The sequence below is a fragment of the Atractosteus spatula genome, chromosome 12, assembly GCF_055471065.1.
Source record: "Atractosteus spatula isolate fAtrSpa1 chromosome 12, fAtrSpa1.hap1, whole genome shotgun sequence".
Taxonomy (NCBI): domain Eukaryota; kingdom Metazoa; phylum Chordata; class Actinopteri; order Semionotiformes; family Lepisosteidae; genus Atractosteus; species Atractosteus spatula.
This window is the reverse complement of record NC_142717.1, coordinates 27,608,301-27,631,241: the sequence shown is the minus strand read 5'-3', so window position 1 is coordinate 27,631,241 and position 22,941 is coordinate 27,608,301. Positions and strand designations below refer to the sequence as shown.

At 41.0% G+C, this 22,941-nt stretch overlaps 1 protein-coding gene across 3 annotated transcripts; it reads right to left on the bottom strand.

The window, feature by feature from the left end:
- Positions 1 to 4,859: 4,859 nt before the first annotated feature.
- LOC148822850 (beta-Ala-His dipeptidase-like) lies at positions 4,860 to 21,624 on the bottom strand. Of its 3 annotated transcripts, XM_088929815.1 has the most exons (13): positions 21,446 to 21,470; positions 20,672 to 20,767; positions 17,516 to 17,626; positions 16,521 to 16,664; positions 15,759 to 15,921; positions 14,910 to 14,998; positions 14,624 to 14,821; positions 13,036 to 13,120; positions 11,580 to 11,740; positions 8,796 to 8,960; positions 6,829 to 6,970; positions 6,182 to 6,329; positions 4,860 to 5,459 (listed from the first exon to the last, which is right to left on the bottom strand). In XM_088929815.1, the coding sequence occupies exons 3-13, from the start codon at positions 17,606 to 17,608 to the stop codon at positions 5,390 to 5,392; spliced, it is 1,458 nt and encodes a 485-aa protein (XP_088785941.1). In that variant the 5' UTR covers positions 17,609 to 17,626; positions 20,672 to 20,767; positions 21,446 to 21,470; the 3' UTR covers positions 4,860 to 5,389. The 3 variants fall into 3 exon arrangements, with proteins under 3 accessions (XP_088785941.1, XP_088785943.1, XP_088785942.1); XM_088929817.1 differs by lacking the exon at positions 20,672 to 20,767 and having other exon boundaries at positions 21,446 to 21,624; XM_088929816.1 differs by lacking the exons at positions 20,672 to 20,767; positions 21,446 to 21,470 and adding an exon at positions 18,108 to 18,299.
- Between the last annotated feature and the right edge of the window lie 1,317 nt (positions 21,625 to 22,941).

Sequence of the window (22,941 nt, the reverse complement as noted above, 5' to 3'; positions counted from 1 at the left end):
GCACTGTCCCTGTCAGGCCCTGCAAGCTTAATAAAGGGGCCTGATGGAGGGCTAATGCACTTTCACACAGCTGCAATCTTTATTTGATCTTGTCTGGAAATTAATGAAACTCTTAAGGAGTTCAGAAAACTGTCTGTGAGTGATTTTCTGATGTATATAAAGAGCTTTTCCAGCAATGTTCTCTCAACAGTGTGGTTGGCTGCCTGCGGCAACACTAAACTGTAGGAAAACACCTAGAAAACTCCACTTCCTTTCTTTAAGGAATATTTAACCACGGAGGCCACCAAGCATTACCCCATCAGACAGTTTTTAGTTTTTTATTCATCCCAGTGAATATTTCTGGAATTTGTATAGATGTTAAAAAAGTTCTATCAATTTTGACCAAATCTGTTGTGCACAAAGACTGAAGACGTTTTGTTCTACTATATCCACAAAACGTGCCTTATGATTCTGCATTGAAAGTGTGATTTTATCTCTATAATCTGCAAGTGTTTGTCAAACTAGAGAAGGTGGAACTATGCATCAGCATTATAGGTACATGTATTATGCAATCTGAGTAGACCATAACATCCTCTCAGCTGGTGGTAGCACACAATGATTGTGGTGATGATGTTCTCAATGACTAGAGTTTAGACTGTGGCGATTTCTGGATTGTGTTAAGTGTCCCATAAGGATGATGTTTCCCAAACCTGATGAAAAGTCAGCCACCCTATAGCAAGGTGAAACAGACCATTGAACGTGTTAAAGACTTTTGTAACTCCTTTACAAATCTCAATTTTGAAAATATACCATACATTGGATTTTGCATTTAAAATACATGAGAAAATTGAGAAACAGATTCAAATCAGTGCCTCCCTGAGACTCAGGAAACAGGATAATTGGCTGAAAGTGAAAACAAACATTTCAGATGTGGAATGAAGCAGCACAGAGGGATCATAGATCTGAAATTATCCTCTGGGCCAGAGTGCTGGCCCTATGTGTTAGACTGTTATACAGCTGAAGCACCAATCTAAACACAATGTATCCTCTCACCTAACCCATCACCCTCTCCATCAGCGTGACCTCTGCCCCCATGCCTTTCCCACTGTGAATGATAAGCAGCAGAGTTACGGCACTTCGTTTGTGTGCTGAAAGCTGAATGTCAGACACAAAGAAATTGTTTTCCTTTTCTCAAAATCGGGCAGAGTGGAGTGAGGTGTCAGACTCACTCTTCTGGGCCACAATATAACTCCAGGCTTCCCGTGTGGCACCACAGCAACCCCTGCTGGCTGAAATCCTTGGATGCTGTTTAATTGATGGCCAGCGATAAATCACAGGGTACTGGGACATTTTTCACCATCTGAAGATGGATTAACCTAACTGCCTTAATTGATACGTCCGATAGGCTGACAAGCCCAGAAGATGATGAATTCATTTTTTCATTATTTTCATTCCATTGTTTACTTTACTGTAATTTTACAAATTAATCATTGTTGAAGACGTCTGGAATGGAATGCTTAAAAGCTTAAAGCTCATCTGCCATTATTTAATTCTTGACATATTTAGCATCTTCCCCAGACCCTCCATAACAAAGAACAGGGACCCTTTGCCTCCCAGTGTTAAAAAGGCAATTTAGTTCAGTTACGTTTACTGATTTTAGTAGGTTGCTTCAAGCTAAATACAAGTAAAATGCTGATCTACATTATGATCCATCCATCCATTTTCTAACCACTTCCTCCAGTTCAGGTCATGGGGGAACTGGAGCCTATCCCAGTAAGCAATAGGCAAAATGCGGGATACATCCCGGATGGGATGTCATTCCATCACAAGTCACGCACAGACACACATTCCCACCGGGCCAGTTTTTCCAGAAGCCAGTTAACCTTCCAGTATATCTTTGTACTGTGAGAGGAAACAGGAATACCTGGCGAAAACCCACACGCAGACATGGAGAACATACAAATAGCACCAACAACAGTCCAGAACTGGACCAAGTAGGCCAGCACAGCAAGGCAGCAATGTTAACCACTGTGCCACAAGGTATTGAATCAGTGTTTTTATAAGTGTAAATGTCAGACCTGACCCTTTGTGTATATAATTGGTTTAAACTATTAAAATGACATGAAAGCATTAATTCTGTGTGGAAACATTTGCTAAGTAAACTGTACAAATTTGTACAGTATAAATGGATGTACTGTGCTGAGGATCACGTGTCTTGGTCTGAGTACCACTCCATTAGTAAAGTGCTAATGTGTACTAAATACAAACACATTTACAACCAAACCCATGTGAAATGTATATTGAAGTTTCATAATGAAGCAGCTAGCCTTCAGCAACAAAATCCCACTTTCCAGTTTAAGCAGCTGAGAACAGTTCAAAGCATAGAATTTCTTTTTCGGCTTCCTGGCCTATCAAGATGAAAGTGCCCCACAATCTCTGCTCAAATGCTCCCTGTGATCTGCAAAACAAGAGCTACCCAACAGACACACACCTGCTGCTTGACATCAGGACTTCCTTGGGACCTCTAACAAGCCAATTCTTGTTATAAAACCCAAGGCAACAAATCAGTCATTGCTGAGGCCCATGCACTGCCTTTAAAGTCAGCATTAGCCTTATACAGTATATTGCCAGTCTTGGAAATCTTATTTGCTGTCATTTATTTCCAGCATGTCGTATTCAACACTCTTCAGAAGTCACCATCTGGGATATAACTATTCTCTCACACTGCAGGAACCATGGTACTGCAAGCCTGTCCCAGTTTCACTGGGTACAAGGAAGGAGGGAGACCTTGTGGGTGAACAACACACTATCAAGAGTTGTTCACTTGAGTGCATAAAGAGGACCTGAGTGTTGGTCCTGTATGCCCTTCCTTCACTAATAAAAGGTCCAAAACAGGAGCCAAAGCAGACCTTGAAGACATTCGGGCTCCCAAGCCACTGTGCACTAAAGTATTGATGCTACATCATGGAGCGTCACAGCAAAAGGTCACTGGAACATCCTATCCTAAATGACTTCTTTCCCATTCACGGGGCATCCAAATGACGGATAATAAAAGTGCAAATGCACGTGTAAACAAACCAGGGGGTCTGTTTCACATCTCAAAAAGCTGAAACCAACATGAATCATGTAACCAAGAACTGTTGTGCACAGACCTATTTCTTGCAACTCAAATTTTAAATAACTCAAAAAGATTGATAAACAAATCTTCTGGCATGCAGAAATGGAGACCTGAAAAGTAGGTTTGGGACAGTTTAGGCATCAACAGCCTACGGTCCTTTGGTCATTCAAGTGCAAAAAGTGCTGGGCCTTTTAGTGCTGGAACAATGGTGCCATTCACATTGAACATCTTGCACGACTACAGTCTGTCCCAGCTCATTTGTGCACCTCTTCCATCTCATGGCACAGGATTCCAGCCCCTGTTAGCTCTCATTAATCAAGGTTATAGACTAGTTGCCCAGGAAACAAGTCGGTGTGGAGATCAGGCAGGACCAGAGAGAACAGAGGTCACCTGTGATATTCTGAGCTACACTGCAAGCCTGTGGTGACAGGGATTCCCTGACTGATAGTATTGTACTGAGTGCTGATACACTGGGCTATGACTTTGGCTACGCACCTGTAAGGTTGCAATGTGGAAGCAATATTTAGCACATTTGGCAGTTAAATTAAGATTAAGGAAATTCAAACTATGATATATTTAGAGGCAGAAATAGTAAATCTGTGGACTTTGGGAGTTTTAGTCAAAACTGAATAAATGCAGACAATAAAGTTCCATTTACCATATGAGACACTCATGAGTTTGATGGAACTAAGTTGAAATGCTGACAAAATTAATTTGTAGTGTTTGGATGGTAGTACAAACTCAAATTATCCTGGCTTCTTCACTTAAGTTGTTCAAGAAAAAGTCATTGTACACGGAAAAATAGGAGTAAAGACATTAATTTCCAGGAGAACAACTATAGCCTGATTACAAGAGCTAACAGAAAATGTTTACTGGTGTTCTTAGCTGCAAACACTAGAGGGAGACAAAGGCCATTACATTAACAGCCTTGAAGATAAGTACTGTGGCCACCAAAAGCAGCCATTCTGTACCAGTAACTCCACTACACTACAGATCATGAAGGAGGAGTTAGAAACTGATTCACTTATTGAATTAAGGGGAAACTTTAGGAAAGCCTGAGTGTAATTAGACAGAACAGACATTATTATTATTATTATTATTTTAAGGCATCATTTGCAACTAGAACAGTGTCCCTGCTCACCATACTTGGGGCGGGCAAGGGTTTTGAACTTCTGTCTGAAACACAGCTGACAAATGCAACTGACAGCCTCAAGCCTTGATTTGCAGCTGAACAGGGAGTGGAGAGGGGCAGCCTCTAGTATGTATAACCTCAGAGACCTTCCAGCCTGGCGGGCTTTGAAACCAGGAGAGTAGCACTTGTGTGATAAAAAGGCTTTATAGAGGGAGTAAATGTGACCAGCCTTTCAGGGAAGAATGGTGGGTGTAAAGTGAATGGGATGCTGCAAGTGTTTACTAAACTAGAGAATTAACAATAATTACTTACACTTATATAGCGCTTTTCTGGACACTCCACTCAAAGGACTTTACAGGTAATGGGGATCCCCTCCACCACCAGAGAAGGTGGAACTATACATTAGCATGGGTATTACGCAAGTGATTTTGGCCACACTATCACATATCAGGATCATCCACAACAAGCCCAGCTCTGAATTAGCTTCTAAATGACCATAATTACAGGCTAGAAGGTGGTAAAGCTGCTGCTGTAAATGCTAATAAAATAAATATTAAACAACGGTGGAGCATGCAAGCAGAGCACTTCTGTGTTTGACACTGAAACAAATACAAACATTAGCTTAAAAATAGGATTAAAGCACTGTTTATTTGAACTCACTGACAGCACATCAATTGACTTCATAACATAATTTTCTGTTCGATGTTGGCAGTTTGTCATGGAAGCATTACAATTTGAAAGTGATAGGTCAATCAAATTGTAGGACACATCCATTGCAGTATGTAGAGAAGAAACACACGTTATGAGCAACTGCAGGGTTACAGTACACTCAAATTGTTTAGACACCAGCAAGAAGAATTACAAAGCACACAACCATATATGAGTATGGAAAACAACCAACAAAAAAACTGAAAGGCCAAAACAGTGGCCATATTCCATTTTCTTTGGTCATACAAGTCAGAAAGATAGAAAAGGGACTAGTACAATGCCAGGTAAACGTGTTGCATGTGTGTACAGGCTCAATGACTGAAGCCTGGAGCACACCGCAGCTTTTCAGCTGGAAGAAGGCGTTCTTCTCACTCCTGAGCATGTGCGTGGTGAGTCCAGAAAGTGTAAATCAAACAGGAATACTCTGGCCATTTCGTTAAGTTGAACAATCTTCAGTGTTTCAGTTGAGACAGCTCATAAAAATAGGCAGCAAAAAGCTTTGTCCCTTGTATGTAGTTGAACCTGCGGGGAAAAATGCATTAACTAACAGGAACTGAGAAGGGTAAAAGAGCACAGCTGGTGCATAGAGCCCTAATGCTTTGCTCTTTACGGGAATGGAGCAAGAAAGAAGAAATCATTAAAAAAGAGTATCATCAGTATGCCTATGTTCTGACAAGTCTGATTTGAAACTTGGACACAGTTTTATGCTAAAGACATCAGACAGAAAATGAAAGTTCTTGTGATAAATTACTAATAATGCAATATTTTCTATGTATCAATTAGGTAATTATTAATGAACTATTTCATCTAATTAATAAAAATGTATATACAGACGTTAATTATTCATAATCAATTTGGCTTGTTCTGAAGTGTAAAGGTACATACAGTACTTAGGTCATGGGATTTTATAATATGTTGAAGTTTCCCAAACTTTTTAGCATCTTTTGTGACTTTTCTTTTAAGAATCACTTGAATTTTATGCTTCAGAACACAAATCTGAAAAAAAAAACATATTTGTATGCAAATTCCTCATAAGTCAAAATAATTGAGTTTTAGGGTATGGAAATGCCATTTTCAGACACCACATTCCCTCGGGATTTAACAAGAGTCTAGGCTGCTGTAATGACCGAGCACACCGAGACTTGTTAGAGGAATCGCAGATGTAGATTTGGATCAGCTACTAATATGAACAGAAGTGCCATCCTTTGAAGGTATTGGTGGTGATGGGAATGCAGCAAGTTCACCTGCTGATCTTCTCATTCTGGGAGTGTTCTGCATCATCGGAGCCCCCGATGGGCAGCATCATCACACTCTTCCCCGTCACCTCCTGGAACGTCTGTGCAATTGGTATGGTGGACCCCTCCCTTATCATGTCAGGATCCACTCCGAACACTGGGGGCAGAAGACATCAGTTTCAGACTAAACGTCAAGATGCTGTTTTCCATTGTGGTGATATAGTTCCACCATGCCCACCAACATGGGAATTAGACCTACGGGAATCTAGCATAATGTGATCACAATATCCAAAGTTGTGAAGTGATGGGGCCATCAGAAAGCCAGTAACAAGGAGTTTGAAATAGATTGGATGACCGTAAGGCTGTACCCTGGGACACTCTGAACTAAGAAACTGGCTTATAAATCAAAAGATCTTAATTTGTAAATTCAGAATTAAGTCTGTTCTTAGATGAAAATTAGTACTTAATTAGATTATTATGTCAAATATTCCTAGTCCGTACTATGTGGTCATACTTTAAATAAACCACCAGCCCCAGTGGAAATATGAAAGACATGCTTTCCTGAGTAGATGCCACGTATTGAATGCCTATAAGGAACACGATGAGCAATTTTACAATTACTAGACAACGAAAACAAAATATTAGATCTGATCAACCAGTTTTAATCGCTCTTCTTCCTGCAACATATTGAGGGTCCTTCAGGTCAGCCACCCATGGTCTGGCTCCGACGATCATGGTTATCTTCAGCTTGTTGGGGCTCTTGTGCTTGTCAAATATACCCTGGAGATATTCCGTCACCTGGGACAGAGCAATCATGAACAGAATGAGAACATAACCGAACACCTTTATGAGTGAAAAAAGTTAAATGTCAGCAAAAACTTCAAAGAAACGTATTCACCCCCTTTTTCTACGGCATCCCTTAATTTATTTTAGGTGCACAAAATGACTTTGACAAGTCACACAATTAGTTGAATGGCCTCTGTGTGCAATAATAGTGGTTGATGTGATTTCAGGATGAACAGACCTGTCTAGGAGCTTTCAAAACAACTTAGGGATGAAGTTGTAGAAAGACACAGGTCAGGGAAAGAGTAGAAAACATTGACCATTCCTTTGAATACAGTAAAGTCCATCATCATGTAGTATAGTGTACATCATACCAGCCAGACACTGCCTAGATCAGGCTTTTCTCTCCAAACTGAGGTAAGCAGGAAACTGGTTAGGGATACTGCTATGAGGTGGATTTCAAAGAGTATAAATTGTACACTGTACTGAGTTCAATGGCTGAGATGGGAGGTAAAATGTCCACAGGGCACCTGGACTGTATGACAGAGCCATTATTAGATAAAAGTATCTCAGATCCTTCATGGAGTTTGCAACAAATGATTTATGTGATATTGCAACATGTGTCAAAGGGTTGTCAGATCAGACAAAACTGGAACTTTTAAGTCTAAATGCAGAGTGTTATGCTGCATGTCTGGGGTGCCCAAATAGTGTATCCCTCAGTCAACACCATCCCTACTGTCAGGCGTGTTGGCGACAGCATTATGTTATGTGGTACTTCTCAACCTTCAGGAAGTTTGTCATGCCTGAAGGAAAAAGGAATGGTGCAAAAAATGAAAAATCTTACAGTAAAATAATTTATTGATCAATGTGTCTGTTTATAGCAATTGATTAACCAAACATATACATGTATACATCGGTTTGCACATTAAATGATAAAATTAAGAGAGTTAACCCAGTAGAACAGGTATTCTTACAATGTTTTATCTGACTCAGTTTTGGATTAGAGCTACTGAATGGTGCAATATACAATATAAGCAGCCAATAGTCCCTGAAAAAAAAAGTTTCAGATAGGAGCAAATAACCACTCACCAAGGACCCAAAATCCAGCACTGAGCGTAAAAAATGTCTAAGTAGCGTGGGAATGCTAACTCTAAACCTAGCTAGGGATTCAACAGAGCAATTCCGCAATCTGTCTCTGAAGCCCTGCAGTAATCATATTTGAAAATGTTCCTCAAAACAAGAAATATGAATCTAAAACAATCAAAAGCATTGAAATAAAAGCCCTGGGAAATGTATTTCTTTAAATACTGTAGAAATACTGGCAAATTTTCATGCATCTGATAAATGCTATAAAAATTATATTTAAGTGAGAGTGCATTTCAGGCCAGTATAGAGTTTGGGTTACAAGAACCATTAAGTATTAACGGCAGATACTGTAACAACCAACATACTTCTACAGTGCCTAATGTGAAGAAAATCTAATGTTTTTCTCACAGTTCTAAAAAAAAATCGCTATTGAGAAAACAAAGCAGAAACTTATGGAGTATTAACTGTTTTCCAATGCCTCTTAAAATTTTGACAGTGAAAAATCTAAGAATGTACTTAAAAAATTAAACTAGAGCCACCAACACCCATGGCTGCCTGTCTGGGTTCCCCTGGTCTGAAGTCTTGGGCACTTTCTCTGGTTGTCAAAGAAAACATTTTTCAACATCTTTTTCTTTTGTTAGATTTATAAACCACATACTGGATTTTACAACTGTGTGACCATTTACATCCCAGTTAAATTTTTTCAATATATTTCAATTAGGACAAAACAAATCAAGGGTCAAGAGATCCATACCTGCCTCTCTACCACTGGCGGGTCCATATTGGGAACTTGACGGATGGAGAATTTTCCAATGACCTTCCTGGGAATAACAGTCTTTAATCCAGGGTCAGAAAAATCTCCCTCAATTCCATGGATTGACAGGGATGGATACCGCCAGCGAGACATAAGTATTTCTTCCTGAAATGTGAATAAAGGTGAATTCTAGCATAGCATTTTCCTTTTTCTGTATGACGCTATGCTAAGAAGTGCTATTAATCTCTTGCAAGCTCTCTGCGATAATTGCTGTGGGAAGTACTGTCTCACACACTCTCCATCATCTCCTTTCATTCAGTGGTGTGTAGAATTCAGTTTGACATAGTTCCTTCAAGTTTAAAACGGCAAACAGCAGACTTGTTTTGTTACCCTGGCAGTGACAGGACGTTTTCTAGGCCAACCAGGGCCCCTAAGCAACATCTGACAGCTGAACTTTTATGAGGTATGCAAGGATATCCATTCTGAATGGCTTTTTCCTAACACAGCATAGACAGTAACAACAGGATAATGATCATGGCAGTGTCTAGGGTATAAAAAAGCACCTAGAAATTTAGAGGTTTCCAATGGTGTCTCTGCGTGGCTCTCAAGAGGAACTTTTGCAATAACCAAAACTATTTCAAAACTACACTGAACTGAGCTGCGATTTCTGGTATCCCTGCGGGTCCAAGTGCTGAAGAGGAGAGTGATACCTTCTCTTGGAACCAGATCAGCGAAGCCCAGCTAAAGCATCAGGAGTGCCCAGGGTGTGCTTCTCGTTATTACAGTGTAATATCTAACAGCCCAATTACTTACTAAAGACAGTGGCCATGACTGTGGTCATTTGAAGGGAATTTTAAACCCTGCAGGACTGCATCACTCAGAGAACAGTAGTTGCAAAGTAATCAGTTATACAGTAGGTGAACAAATGGAACTGGAGCTACTGTTTAAAAAACCGTAATTGAATGAGACCAAGCAGGTGAATCATATTCATTGTGTTAAGTAGTAAATAATCATGAATATTTGAATGGGGCCCATTATTGATTTAATTTGATTTAAAATTTAAACCGTAATTTTAACCCTTGCGTTTGTCTTGCAGTTACGGAGAGTTAACAGTCAACTACTCAAAAATATTATTATTAGCAGGTTTTTTACTATGCTTTTCCTCTGCTGTTTTTTTTTTCCCTTTTAGATTGAAATGTTTATTTACTGCCCAATCCACAGTATATGTGCACACTGTCACGACCACACATAATTTAACACCAGGTCCTTCCCGCAAACCCCGACACATTCCCACGACCGCAGACAGACACCTGCTTTTTTCCAATTTCCGCAAACGTCAACGCATTCACTAATCTTCCAATCACTCCTCTCACTATGCATCGCACCTCCCGTCTCTCAGTACACTTAAGGGCTCACTATAAGCAGCACAACGCTCAGTATTGGTTACACCAAGAGGAGTTCCTGTCTCTCGCCCCCCCCCCCTTTTTTTTTTTATTTACGAGAAACTATTGTAATGTATATTACTGATCCTCCAGCTTTTCGGCCAGTGTCTGAACCTTCACTACGATTCATGATCCCTCGATTTGGCGAAGTACTCCTGTTTTTTTCTCCGTACCCTTTTTACTCTCTCGCTCTACGCGTGAGATCATCAGTTTCTTCGCATAGGATCCATCATCTTCTCATTTTTTGGCAACAGCGTCGTGATGCACACAGCGTATCGGTGTCCTTAAACTGCATTGTTTCATCCCTTTCCAAGGGATGGATAACACGTTTAGTAATGTTGATTTGGGGGAAAAGGCTTTTCCATTCCTTCCTGCAGAGACAGGCATTTTGCAGTGTTTGTAACAGGTGGCAAAGTGTAAAGAATGGTAACCATGTTTTCCTGCTGTATATAAACATGTGGTGTGCTGCAGCTCAGCCAAAAACTACAAACCACAAGCATTTTCAGCCCTGTAAAATGAATATGATTCTGCAGCTGTTCAAAGTTCCAACAAAAAAACCAATGTGAATTTCACTTTTACTCTCTATATTCTGAAGTTTAAAACCATGTTCCAGGGAGGAAAAAGGAGTTAATGATGTTTGCTTTTTTTAGTCTCCAGATTGCTTGGCAAAGTTTACATTTTTGCAGTAAATGAATGTCCTGTCCTAAGGCACCAGGCCTTGGAAACCCCCCCCGCGAGGTGCCAAGCTTGGATCACAGGAGTGTGTAAACGCAACCTTACTGTGCTCCAGCTCTCTGGAGCTCTGCAGGGAAATCATGGCCTTTGGTGCGCTACCTATCCTAGCCAAAAAATATATCGCCCTGCAGTTCACAACTGGCAAACCACTACATCCAAGCAGGTGTGGGCCTGCTCAGTACCTGAATGGGAGCCCTACTGGGAAAAACTAAGGTTACTGCTGGAAGTGGGGCCAGCAGGGGGTGCTCACCCTGTGGTCTCTGTGGGTCCTAATGCCCCAGTATAGTGTGATGGGACACTATACTGTTGCAAAGTGAAGGGCATGACAAGACACAGAAAGGCATCATGGCCATTCACTGCAACCAAGGAAGTGACGACTACTTGTACTACTGGACCCAAGCTTCTGAGGTCGAGAGAGTGGGACAGCCCCAGTACAACGGCTTTCCCACTTAAAAAAAAAAAAACCTCTCCCGCCCAGGTTTCTTCTTTTAGCTCATCCTCCAAACATGAGCTGGACAAAGTACAACCGTCATCGTCAGACATGACGGACAACCATCATACTTATTATTATTATTATTATTATTATTATTATTATTATTATTATTACCTTGCTGTCATGCAGGAATCTTGGAATGCCCACATCCTTCTTGTGCTCCTCCAGGTCAAACTCAATACCCTTGTACAGCTTCTTCTCCTCCTCTGTTAGAGAAGCCACAGCCTCATTGATGCCAGGTATCAGGATTCTACCACTGGGCTCGATGAGGCTGCCTGAAATGGTAACAGGCAAAATGCAAACAAACACAAAACACTGCAAGGGAAGAAGGTTGAACACATTTGTATTGAAAATCAGATGCAGTTTCACATTTTATCCACTAGAAAGCTTTAACCCAAAGTAATATTTTAAGACTTCAACAGGTCAAATGCCGTTACATGGAGTAAAGGGCAAACACTTTCCTTGTGAGCATTTAGAAAGGTAAATTTATGAAGAATGCCACATGTTTATAGCTGCACTTTCTTAGAAATATCAAGATGGAGACTAAACTGAGAGCCTCAGCAAGCACAGGTCATTAAATATCCTTGAAGTTTGTCTAGCTGGGGGTTAAGAGTTAAACACAAAGTCCATAAGACCCTCAGTGTTTTGAGCATGTTGTGATAAAACTTCTCTGTATATCAATTTCTTCCAGGACCTCAGTACCCTTTGTACCTGTCTCAGACAGAAACATTGAAGAGACTCCTTCTGGTTATCACTAAATTAAAGAAACGGACTTTTTCATCATCAAAATGGGCCCGGCTGTAGTTGAACAAACCCTGTAGTATCACTGGCCCCAGTGCGTCATAATCCCCAGAGGTGTGAGACAAGATATTAAAACATTTGCTGTTGACACAGAATAAGTACTGTAGCTCACCAGAGAAGATCTTCCAGAGATGGGAAATGTTCAAATCCTAGAATTGGCAAGCTTTCAGTAGGGACTCAAAGGCAGCTTTTTTCCAAATGAGCCAACTTGTGAAAGGCAACCCCCAGTGTGAAAATGGATAAATTTGATTGATATAACCCATCCATCCCTCTGGATGTACTGCCTATCCTTTTTTAATATGAAAGGAGTATAAAAACAGGCCTGCCTGCTCAGGTATTCCCTACATGAATGAAAATAAGCATCAGACCACACCTGTGTGAGAAAGATGGCCCTTTACACACTGGATTGCACAGTGTGAGGCGCTAGCCTGCAGGACTCATGAAAAAGAACAAGTTAAGCTTCACGCTTGGTTATTTGGTTTCACTGGAACACAATCTGGAGAAACGCACTTCATTGCATTAGAACTGTTACTGTGGCATTCATAATTTATGTTTTGGTTTGATCTTTTTAATTGTAAACATTGTCGTTTTTTTAAGCAATAGTACTTGATGTTATTTTGTGTTTTTCCAGAAAACACAAGAAGCATAACAGTAAGGAAAAAACATATCTCCGTTGCTTACCGGGTAAAAAACATGACAGTTTAATTCATGTTCATTTGAAAACAGGGAAGAACAGTGCTGTATAAAAAGGCTACATGTTATATCTTACCAAGCAGAGCTATCAAATCTGTCATGGGTTCATGGACGGATCCTCCAAACACCCCAGAGTGCAGATCCAGCTTGGGCCCCTCAACCTGAGACAGAGCAGAGCAGTGCGATCACAGAGAGGCAGTAGTGAGCACAGTACAAAACTGTAGGGTTGGGCGAAGACCAATTGTTACTGTATTTGATCATTTGTTATCTTTCATCAAATTAGGCAGCAGCAAGTACCCCAGGTGAGTGACCTGTGTTATCTAGGGAGTTGCAGACACAACTCCCAGATCCCAGGTCATTCCTGTGGAATCTGTTAAAATAAGGGTAACAACCTACAGTATTGGTCAGTAACTTCATAGTCTATAATAGGAACACTCTGCGCTGGCTGTTTTCCATGAAACCTTGCATCAAAGGTTTTGGCATTGACGTTCATTGGCAGCGATCAATGAATCCAACAATGAAACATGGGTAGTTCTTCAATGTTTCAGCACATGCACAGGAGCTTGAAACCTGTCATCAATGTTTAACTTTGCTTACAGTTCCCAGCTGGAATCAAACTGCAGCTGGGAAAGAAAGACTAAAATAATGAGGCCAACAAACAGTAATAATGGAGTCATCAGGGAAAGACACCACAGATAAAACAACGAAACAGTGAAAAGCATAGAACTCAGCTGAGGTTAAGAATGGTGGAAAAAACATTTATTTACTGTGCCTGCTATCTTTTCCAAATTACAGGAGCAGGTGTGTCTCGGGGAGCTCCTATTTTCATATTTGAAACGACAAGAAGAAGAAGACACTCTGTGTCTCCATGAATGAGCTTGAGATCTTTAATTCACAAAAAGAATATGTCTTATGATTTAAGATAAGTTCCCAGGGTCCCCAGCAAGATGGATTGTGAGCTCTCATCCATTCATACTGCATTTCCTTCTGCCTCTGAGGTGGAGGGGGCAGAAACACAGCAGCCTTTGAGTTCGCCTGGGTTTTGGGTGCTGTCTGCTGTTGTCTGTAACTATGACCAGTTTAAATCATCTGTTAACCATTTTCAGCACTACTCTACACAAAATGGTATTGTAGGAAAGGATCAAATTAGTTCACTGTCATTAGCAGCTGGAAAGGGAGAAGTGAACCCCTGGATAGTATTGTTATGACCACGGGGTTTAGTACAGAATGGAGCAGGTGTAGGAATCAGGAAAGGGGGTTGGACAACACATTTATTAACCAGAACCGGGGAAAGGTACACACACCTGGACAGGGGGTTACAGCGCTGCACCTACACTAACACAGACACGGAAGGGAAGAGCCCGCCTGACAGCCCCCGCCCCCTTATATACTGGTTATAAGTCTGGTTCCCCCAAGTCCCGCCCCTCAGGCGCTGTTCCCAGCCTGCCTTGTGTGCACATGGCCAAAAGGGAAGGACCAGCCGTTAAGCACCCCACATGGGCACTACAGTATGTTATCCCTTGACACACTACATCACATGCTGTAATTACCACTGTGTGCTGCTAGGAAAAGCGAGGCAAAATGGCAGACGAAATTCAAAATCCATGGCCAGGCGAGTTGGCATGGTGAGCAAATATCATAAAAGCAAGAAAAACAGTGCTTACCTCAACACAAAAGTAGCAGTTCCCTCTGGTGCCATATGTGAGGGCAGGCTTCCTGCTCACCCAGACATTGTCTGAGATGACAATATAATCCACGTCAGAGAAAAAGCTTTCATTCCGCTGCCTAATCAATGTCTCCAAGCCATCTGATCCCACTTCTTCCATCCCCTCGATTATGAACTTGATGTTCACTGGGATTTCCTGTGGGGAGAGGAAACATGACACTTGAGGCTGGCTACACCCGCAGAAATGGATCTCCTCATCCACAAGCACACGTGAGCTACAGTACCTGTTTCAGTGCCTGGTAGGTCTCCACTGCATGAAGCCAAGCGAGGACTGGCCCTTTGTTGTCTGTTGCTCCTCGTCCATACAGGTTCCCTATGGGGAGCAAATCAATGTGTCATCCCTAACCACGCTTTCACAGGGCATGCAGATAAAGCAGCGAAACCAAAACCAGTGACATGGAAAACTGCAGCATTTACTTAATCTTCCACCTCCTCTAACACAGTACTGTATGTCAGACCCGCACTTTTTTAGTTAACACCTTCCACTAGGAGAAAAAGCCTGATATTCACATTAAAAGGTACAAACCTAGCAGAATGCAACGTCTCTTCATTATATATACATACAAAACTCCAACAGCAACAGTTCGTTGATGTGGAGCTCAAAAAAGTGAGTAAGGATTGTACTGGACAAGAACATTTTCAATCTGTCGCAATCAGGTGAGAACCTGGAGGCAGCTAATCAGCCTGTTTTAATCACAGTATCCTGTCGTAGGTCAGGTCAGTTTTACAGATCCAAATCTACTATCCAGAGATTCAAGAGCAGCTTCTTAAGCTAAGGTATTTGTAGTCATGTATTGTCCCTCAGTTTATTATCAATACACCTTTATCATGTTGCTTCCTTGAAAAATATGTTACATAACAACTAGGCAGCAAGTTATAGAAAAGGTACTGACAGGTTTGAGCTCCGTGGTGTGTACTCTACCATTTTTATTTTATTTATTTAGTGTGTCACAGGGAGCTGCTATTTTAGTTGGAAAACACCAAGATTCCTACCACTTCCTATTCACACTGTTCTGACTGAAGATGTGTTTTGAAACAAGAGCTGTAAGGAAGCAAGTTGAACCCAGGCTGACCGTTGACTTCTGTCAGATTGTAGGGGTCAGTAACCCAGCCGTCCTCCTTCTTGGCAGGCTGCACGTCCACGTGTCCATAAACACAGAGGGTGGGTTTGGTTGGGTCCTTCTTGAACTCAGCCAAGATTACAGGGGGCAGCGGGATAGATTCTCCACTGGGCATCTATAGAGAAAGACAGGCTGTGCTTTCATGACGGAACTTTAGATTTTAATTTATTTACAGGAGAGTGTCATCCACCCCCTCCCAGTTTTAGAATCTGTTGTCCCCTGGGAGTCCAGATCAACCTGGTTGATTTTTTTTCACTTGTTGCCATAACATACCAACAGCAGACTGCATCAATTCATCCAGAGCGGGCTAATGCAAGTCAAAATCAATGCAATGCAGCAACAATTTGAAAATTGTGATGGTTTCCTTATTTGCAAAAACCTTTGCATAAACCTCAGACAGGTAAATATGAAGACACGATTAAATAAGTTAGATTCAAATGTTAGAATGACATCTGCAGGGACTTGGGAAATGGCATAGTCTTGCTTCACTAACCAACTCTTACATTAACTTATTGTACAATACAGCGGTTCAAGGAGAAATACACATTCATTCTGTTACCTTGTAAAGTGACTTGATGGTGGAAGTGGATTTTCTGAGAGCCCTAGCATCTGTCTGGATATTTGCACAAATCTATATAATTGAACACATTCTCCTTTTTAATTCACTGGATTTGAAGAACAAAAACTGAAAGCTACTAGAAATCAGACCGCTACCTCCTGACTTCCCACGCTGGCAAGCTCCACACTTCCTCCCAGGTCTCGGATCTGACCAGCAGTCACATTCAGCATCTTTTCCACTTCCTTCCAGGACTGAGAATTACTGGATTCGCTCTCGATTGCCACCCACTCCTTCAGCCTCTGTGACGCAAACACAGCAGGAACGGTCACTCTTTCCACAAAAGCAATAACTCCAGTCCTGACAAAGGCCTTTACTGTCCCTTTTATTCTTTGGATCTCTGAGGTCAGACTTATTATTTTGTTCCTTTACGCAGCTATAGCACTGCATTCTGTTTATGGAGCAAACAGCTAATTTGCATGTAATTATTTAAATGGTGCAGGTGAGATGGTTTCAAAACCTTTTGAAACAGAGCCACTGCCCCCCTCCCAAAAAACATATAATCCAAACCACAACTGCCATGAACAGACATATACTGTAGCCTCACTTAACTCATTGGCTTCAGTCAATCATTCTGAATGACAGGGAGGAGCAGAGCTGGACCCTGAGGACTACAAGGTCTCCCAGCTTTCCCTCCACCTTACAGTAATTAAAGCAAAGGGTTATAATGTGGGCCACATTACTGATTTTGTGAGTGAAGCCATTGTTAATTGAAAGATTATCATGCTGTACATATTGTAGGAGAAGCGTAGACCTCAGGTAATGGAAGTTGCACACCCTTAGCTTGAGTAGGGCTCCCAGGGATTGTGTTGGGAGTGATGTCAATGGATCCAGGAGAACAATGATTATAGGACTGGCTGGCCCACTTTAACTAAATAAGATGGATGTCATTCAGTGTAAAGGAGAGGGTTCTACTATTTCCATTGTGTCTCCCCTTGTTGAAAAGAAACACAGGAATCTCAAAACTCACTTTTAGCACATCAGCAATGCCTCCACCATTTCTGAGGCAAACATAGACAAAAACCCAAAACATGCAAACTTCAAGAATTCGGGAGGAATTCAGATTCACTTTCTTTCTCTGTAGAATTCATACCTGCACAAATTTGTCTTGGTTCCCATCAATATACTGAAATAAAGGATCCAGAACTGATGGAGTGACCTCACAGGCCATTTGCATCATAAACATGTAGAAAAGGAATTTGGTCTGTGAAAGAAAAAATAAAACATATTAAATGTGGTGAGGAAGGAATTTCCTAAGAGATTTATCTGTGCAAAATTATTTCAGTGCATTGTAACGTCTGTTAAGGACATGGGGTTTTGTTATTTTTGTTGGGCAAGACAGCCAATGTATTTGTATGAGTTCTGATGTCCTAATGATACACAGGTTGATGCTGGCTTCTTTAGTTAGTAACAGTGCTGAAAACATTCCATGACCATCATTTTTGAGCTGAATTTGATCATTCAGTGAGCACGAAACTCAAAAATAAGGCCACAATTTTGGTCACAAGGGTGCAAATCGTTTATCAGAAAGCACTTCACAATTTCACAAGCACTAATAAATTAAGTAATTAATCAAATCTCAGTGCTTTAACTACATTGTTCTTTTATGCAGACAGAATTGTGACAATTGGTTTTTTAGTGGGAAATGCTTCCTGCAAAGAGGTCCAAACAGGAACTGTACTCACCTTCTGGAGAAGCACAAAGCACAGATCTTACCAGATGAAAAGAGAATAGTAATGAGCTGTAGCTGTGCTGTGGGAAGGGTGTGCTATGTACAGCAGGCCAACTTTTACCTGCTTTCCTTTAACCAATAACAAACAAGGGTACAAATTTAAACTTGAGTTTCTTGCTCTACCAGTTTTTTTCTAGGCTTCAACCTCGAGCTAAATTGGCTCCTTTAACACAACAGTGGCAATTTCAAACTGACTAATCTGAAAGTCTTGGTACTGGGCCAGATGCGCTAACTAAGGGATATTATGATTTTGTAGCAGGACAAAAAGACTGAATTGAAAGATTTCAGATGTTTAAATGTGTCATCCGCACACAAATGTGCATTGGAAAATAAAATGCATCGTTCCTTTACAAATTGTTGGAAATGAAACTAATTTCAACCAACACATTTCAAACAATATGGAGTTTATAACAAAAGTTCGGGAGGGATGACAACAACCAAGCTCAATCAGACTCAGCTGTAAGTAATAAGCAATCGTTCCTGACAATCCATTCCTCTCCCAAACAGTATAAATGCCTACAAGATCCCTATCTCTCTCTCTTGCATGTCTCTTGCATCCCACCTCCACCCCTGCAGCTACCCCTTGGTCACCCTGCATGGGGGTCCTGGCCTCCTTGTCCTATGGCCAGGGGGCCAACCCTCAGCCAAGTGGGTTAAGCCACAATTTCGCTCCGTGATGCTTTCATCTTGGGTGTTGTCACATTGCTTGTGAAATTAAAATAATGTTGAATTTTTAGAACATTTTCAAAGCTAAAGAATCTGCTTCAAGCTATATGCTTGAAAAGTAATTCAACTTTGATCAGTAACCTTGTTTTACAGATCACATATCAGACATTAACAGACAAATCTAAACACTAATTGTATGGCCTATCTCTCATAGACAAGGTATATTCATTCTTCTGAGGTTGTTGTATTAGATGATACCAGGTGGCACTTGGACCAAGGATCTGCAGCTGTGGCTGGAAGGTTGCTGGTTCAAATCCCGTGGCTGGCAGAGGAATCCTACTCTGTTGGGCCCTTAACCCTAACTACTCCAGGGGTGCTGTATAAATGGCTGACCCCAAGCTTCTCTCTCCCCATCTGTGTGTCTCATGGAGAGCAAGCTGGGGTATGTGAAAAGACAAATTCCTAATGCAAGACATTGTACTGTATATGGCTAATAAAGTGATCTTATCTTAACTCAGTTACTAGTCAACCAATGATAATTGAAAAACATAGCAGTCAGCCTTTAGTCTAGGTCATGATGAGTTGCATGTCACTGTTCCAAACAGTGCAGTAGTAACACAAAAAACAGCAGCAAATTTCTGACTTGTACGTTTGCTGAACAAAGCAGTGCTCCCATATTAATTTAGATTGCTCGGTTGGACTCTTTAATTCATCCCTCTTGTTAACATCACCCCTGCTTATAACCACTTCCTCCTCTGTCCCAGTCTTGAGAGTGTACAAACGTAGGAATGACTGAGGTGTAATTGTATTTAGATAACAGCTAACATAAAAAGACATTAACAAAAAACATAATAAAGATCCTCAGACCAAACTGACAGGCTGACTCGGGCCTCAGACACAGTCCAGCTGTGCGATACAGGCAGATGCTATGGTACACAAGCCAAGTAATGGGATACAGAGAGGAGGAGAGGAGTACCAGCTCACGATATCGAACACAGCCCGTATTTTGTGCTTTTTATTGGAGCTGAGGTATCTCTGGATGCTACCTCAATAGATGCTGAAGGTGTTATTTGGCATTTTAAATCGCTAAACCAATGGCCGTGGTTATAACACTCGTAAGCCCATTCCCTCCGCAGCTCAACACATCCACGTGCCAGGGTCCCTCTGGGTTCAAATAGAAATTCCGTAACACGGGAATCCTCCTTGATCTGTATGCACAATACTTTTGTAGTATGAAATGAGTATGTACTGTATACATTTAGTTATATCTTTCAGTTTTGCCTTCTTGCATAAACCACTTGCATGAATGACCTCAGATGTCTACATTTGTATTAAAAATGGTAGTTTACGTTTCATGATCAGGTCCCAGGTGGCACAGTGACGCAGTGGTTGGCATTGCTGCCTTGCAGCACGCGGGTGTGCTGGGGCACTGGGTTCAATTTCCGGGGTTGGTATTTGTGTGGAGCTTGTATGTTCTCCCTGTGTCCTTGTGGGTTTCCACTGGGTGGTCTGATTTCCACCCACAATCCAAAAACATTGTGATAGGCTTCTGGGAAAATTGGACCCGGTGTGAGCGTGTTTGTGTCTGTGTGTGCCCCGTGATGGACTAGTGTCCCATCCAGAGTGAATCCAGGATGACCTCTTTCTCCCCCACAACCCTTACTGTGATTTGAAAAAAGCAAATAGAAAATGGATGCATGATCAGGTTAGGCAATGTCTTTCTCATTTCTTATCGTACTGTATAATTGGATCATAAAAAGCTCTTTGAGCATAATTTTAGCTCAGTTATTTCAATATAATTCTGTTGGATCTGCTAATTTTTTCACCACAACTCCTGGATTTAACTCTTACCGTGCGGCTCCGAGCGTCTTGTCAAACAAACACCTTGCAGCGCTGCTGTCTTGTCTGAAATCCTTTAGCCTAGATTTTTTGGGCTTAGTCAGCTATCTATGTAAGGTCAAAGAGTATTTTCTTGTTAATGGTTAACATGTCCTTTAAACCACGTTTTTATACTTCTGTGCAAGTGCAAGTCTTATACAGTTGTTAATGACCTATGACTGACATTGTGATCTGCAAAGTTCTTTAATATCAAGTATTTTTCTATCTGTCAACAGCAGTTCCTTAAAACATTAACTTTACCATTTCTGAACCTGGCTTTGCCTTTCTGAACCTTGCACATGCAGTTTGACTGGGCAGTCTGCCAGCGCCCACATTTTTAAAAAAAGTTTTTAAGATCAGAAGCAGAAATCAGAAGAATCACCCCACCTGGGACAGAGGGGTAGGCTACAGTACATAATAACATCAGTGGGATTCCATGTTTAGATTTCTTTAGAGTTCTTAAACTTGTCTTGCCTGAGATCGAGCAGTTCCTCCTGACCTTACTTGCAATACATATACCCTGGCTCAGATAGCTGATGCAGGGGGCAGAGTACCCCAGACTATCGACTGCAATGGCAAAAACAGAAAGCAGATTGTTTCATTCTGTTCTGCCAACAGCGGTCAGCAAACACTCTTAAAATGTGCAAACACCAACAAGTAAGCAGCTGACTTTAAAACATTTGCATTGCTTTTGATAGCATCTCAGGCCCCTGTCATGTAGAAACCTGAAACAATGAAGAGACTCACCATAGTTAACCTCACAGCAGCTCAACAGTGTGATGCAGCTCTGTCTTTTCTATCTTTGTGTTGTAAAGAGAGAAAGTGTCTCTCTTTTCTTCAGTGGAGATGCCCACCCCCCAGCTACAGATCAGCTGTTAACATCAAGCAGAGGTCTTGCGCACCAGCACTACACCAGCAATAATTCTAATCCTGAGTGGGGAAATCAGTTTCCCTACAGGCTAAACAGATTCAAAAGAGAACAAATATCATTATTTAATATCAATAAATATAAATATCTACAGCTCCGCAATTAGAAAAAAGGAGAATTGCAATTCTCATTATAAACTTTAGAATCTGATAGAACCCCAATACGGTTCATTTCAATTATAATCGCCTGCAATCTCTGAACATTAAAAAAATTAAAACAAAAAAAAAGATATACAGTATTTGTTGTGCCCTGTCTGGAATATATTCTCAAATGAAAATGATGATGATTATTATTATACTTTGGTTTCATACTTAAATTTGCTGCCCAAATCTTTGTAGAACAAATATAATATGATCTAGTAACACTAAAAAAACAGACACTAATAAACATATACAAAATAAAACTACTTTTATTTCTAAAAATACAGGCAGTCATTACATACATGTACCACATAACCCCAGTGGCATGTAGATGCTGAGAAGGCTGTATTTTTGGTTGCATAAGAAGATTAGCATTTAGAAAATGCACTTTAAAATAGATTGTTTACTTGTTGCCTTGGTGATTACTACAGGAATAATCCATTCTTAAAGTAATTTCAGAGGTGTAAAATGATGAATCCCACACTAGCCACTTTGTGCTACGTAAACACTGTGGTTTAAAGCTGATTATTTGCTTGTTCAATAGCTCCTTGGTTATTAAGGAATTTTGTATAGTCTGTATTTATTGCTATGGTTGGCTATAATCTCCTCAGTATTTTGGGGGTCTGTGGGCAGACCTGACTAGTATTTTACTTTTAAAATATTCTATATTAATGTGCTTGGTTTGGATTGCGTATCACTGCCTGTTGTGTGTTTCTTCCTGTTGGGGAATACAGGGTTCAGGTCTCATGATGAGACTACAAAGTGCATTTTCTCCAGCTAGTCTATCCTTACTATCCAGTTTCTTTCCGTCTGTTGGAGCCCCATGGATATTTGAATGCTTAGAATTCAGTGTTCAGAAAATGTTTTATTATTATTTTAGCATAATCTTGCCTTGAACAGAAGATCACTGACAATTAGGGTTGTGTGTCTTGGTAACACAGACCAGGACATCATAAATTGGACTCATTGTGACACCTCTTTTAATGAATGGCCCATATCGAAAACCTTTTAGACTGCTACTCCAAAAGCGGAAGGAGACACAACTGCACTCAAACCCTGGCTGGAGGTCACCTGTCATAAATCCACTGCCAGAGCCTGAGGAATTCACCAGCGCGAAACCTACCCTGTGTGAAGACCACTACACCCAATGACGTCACAGACATTTCACCACCCAT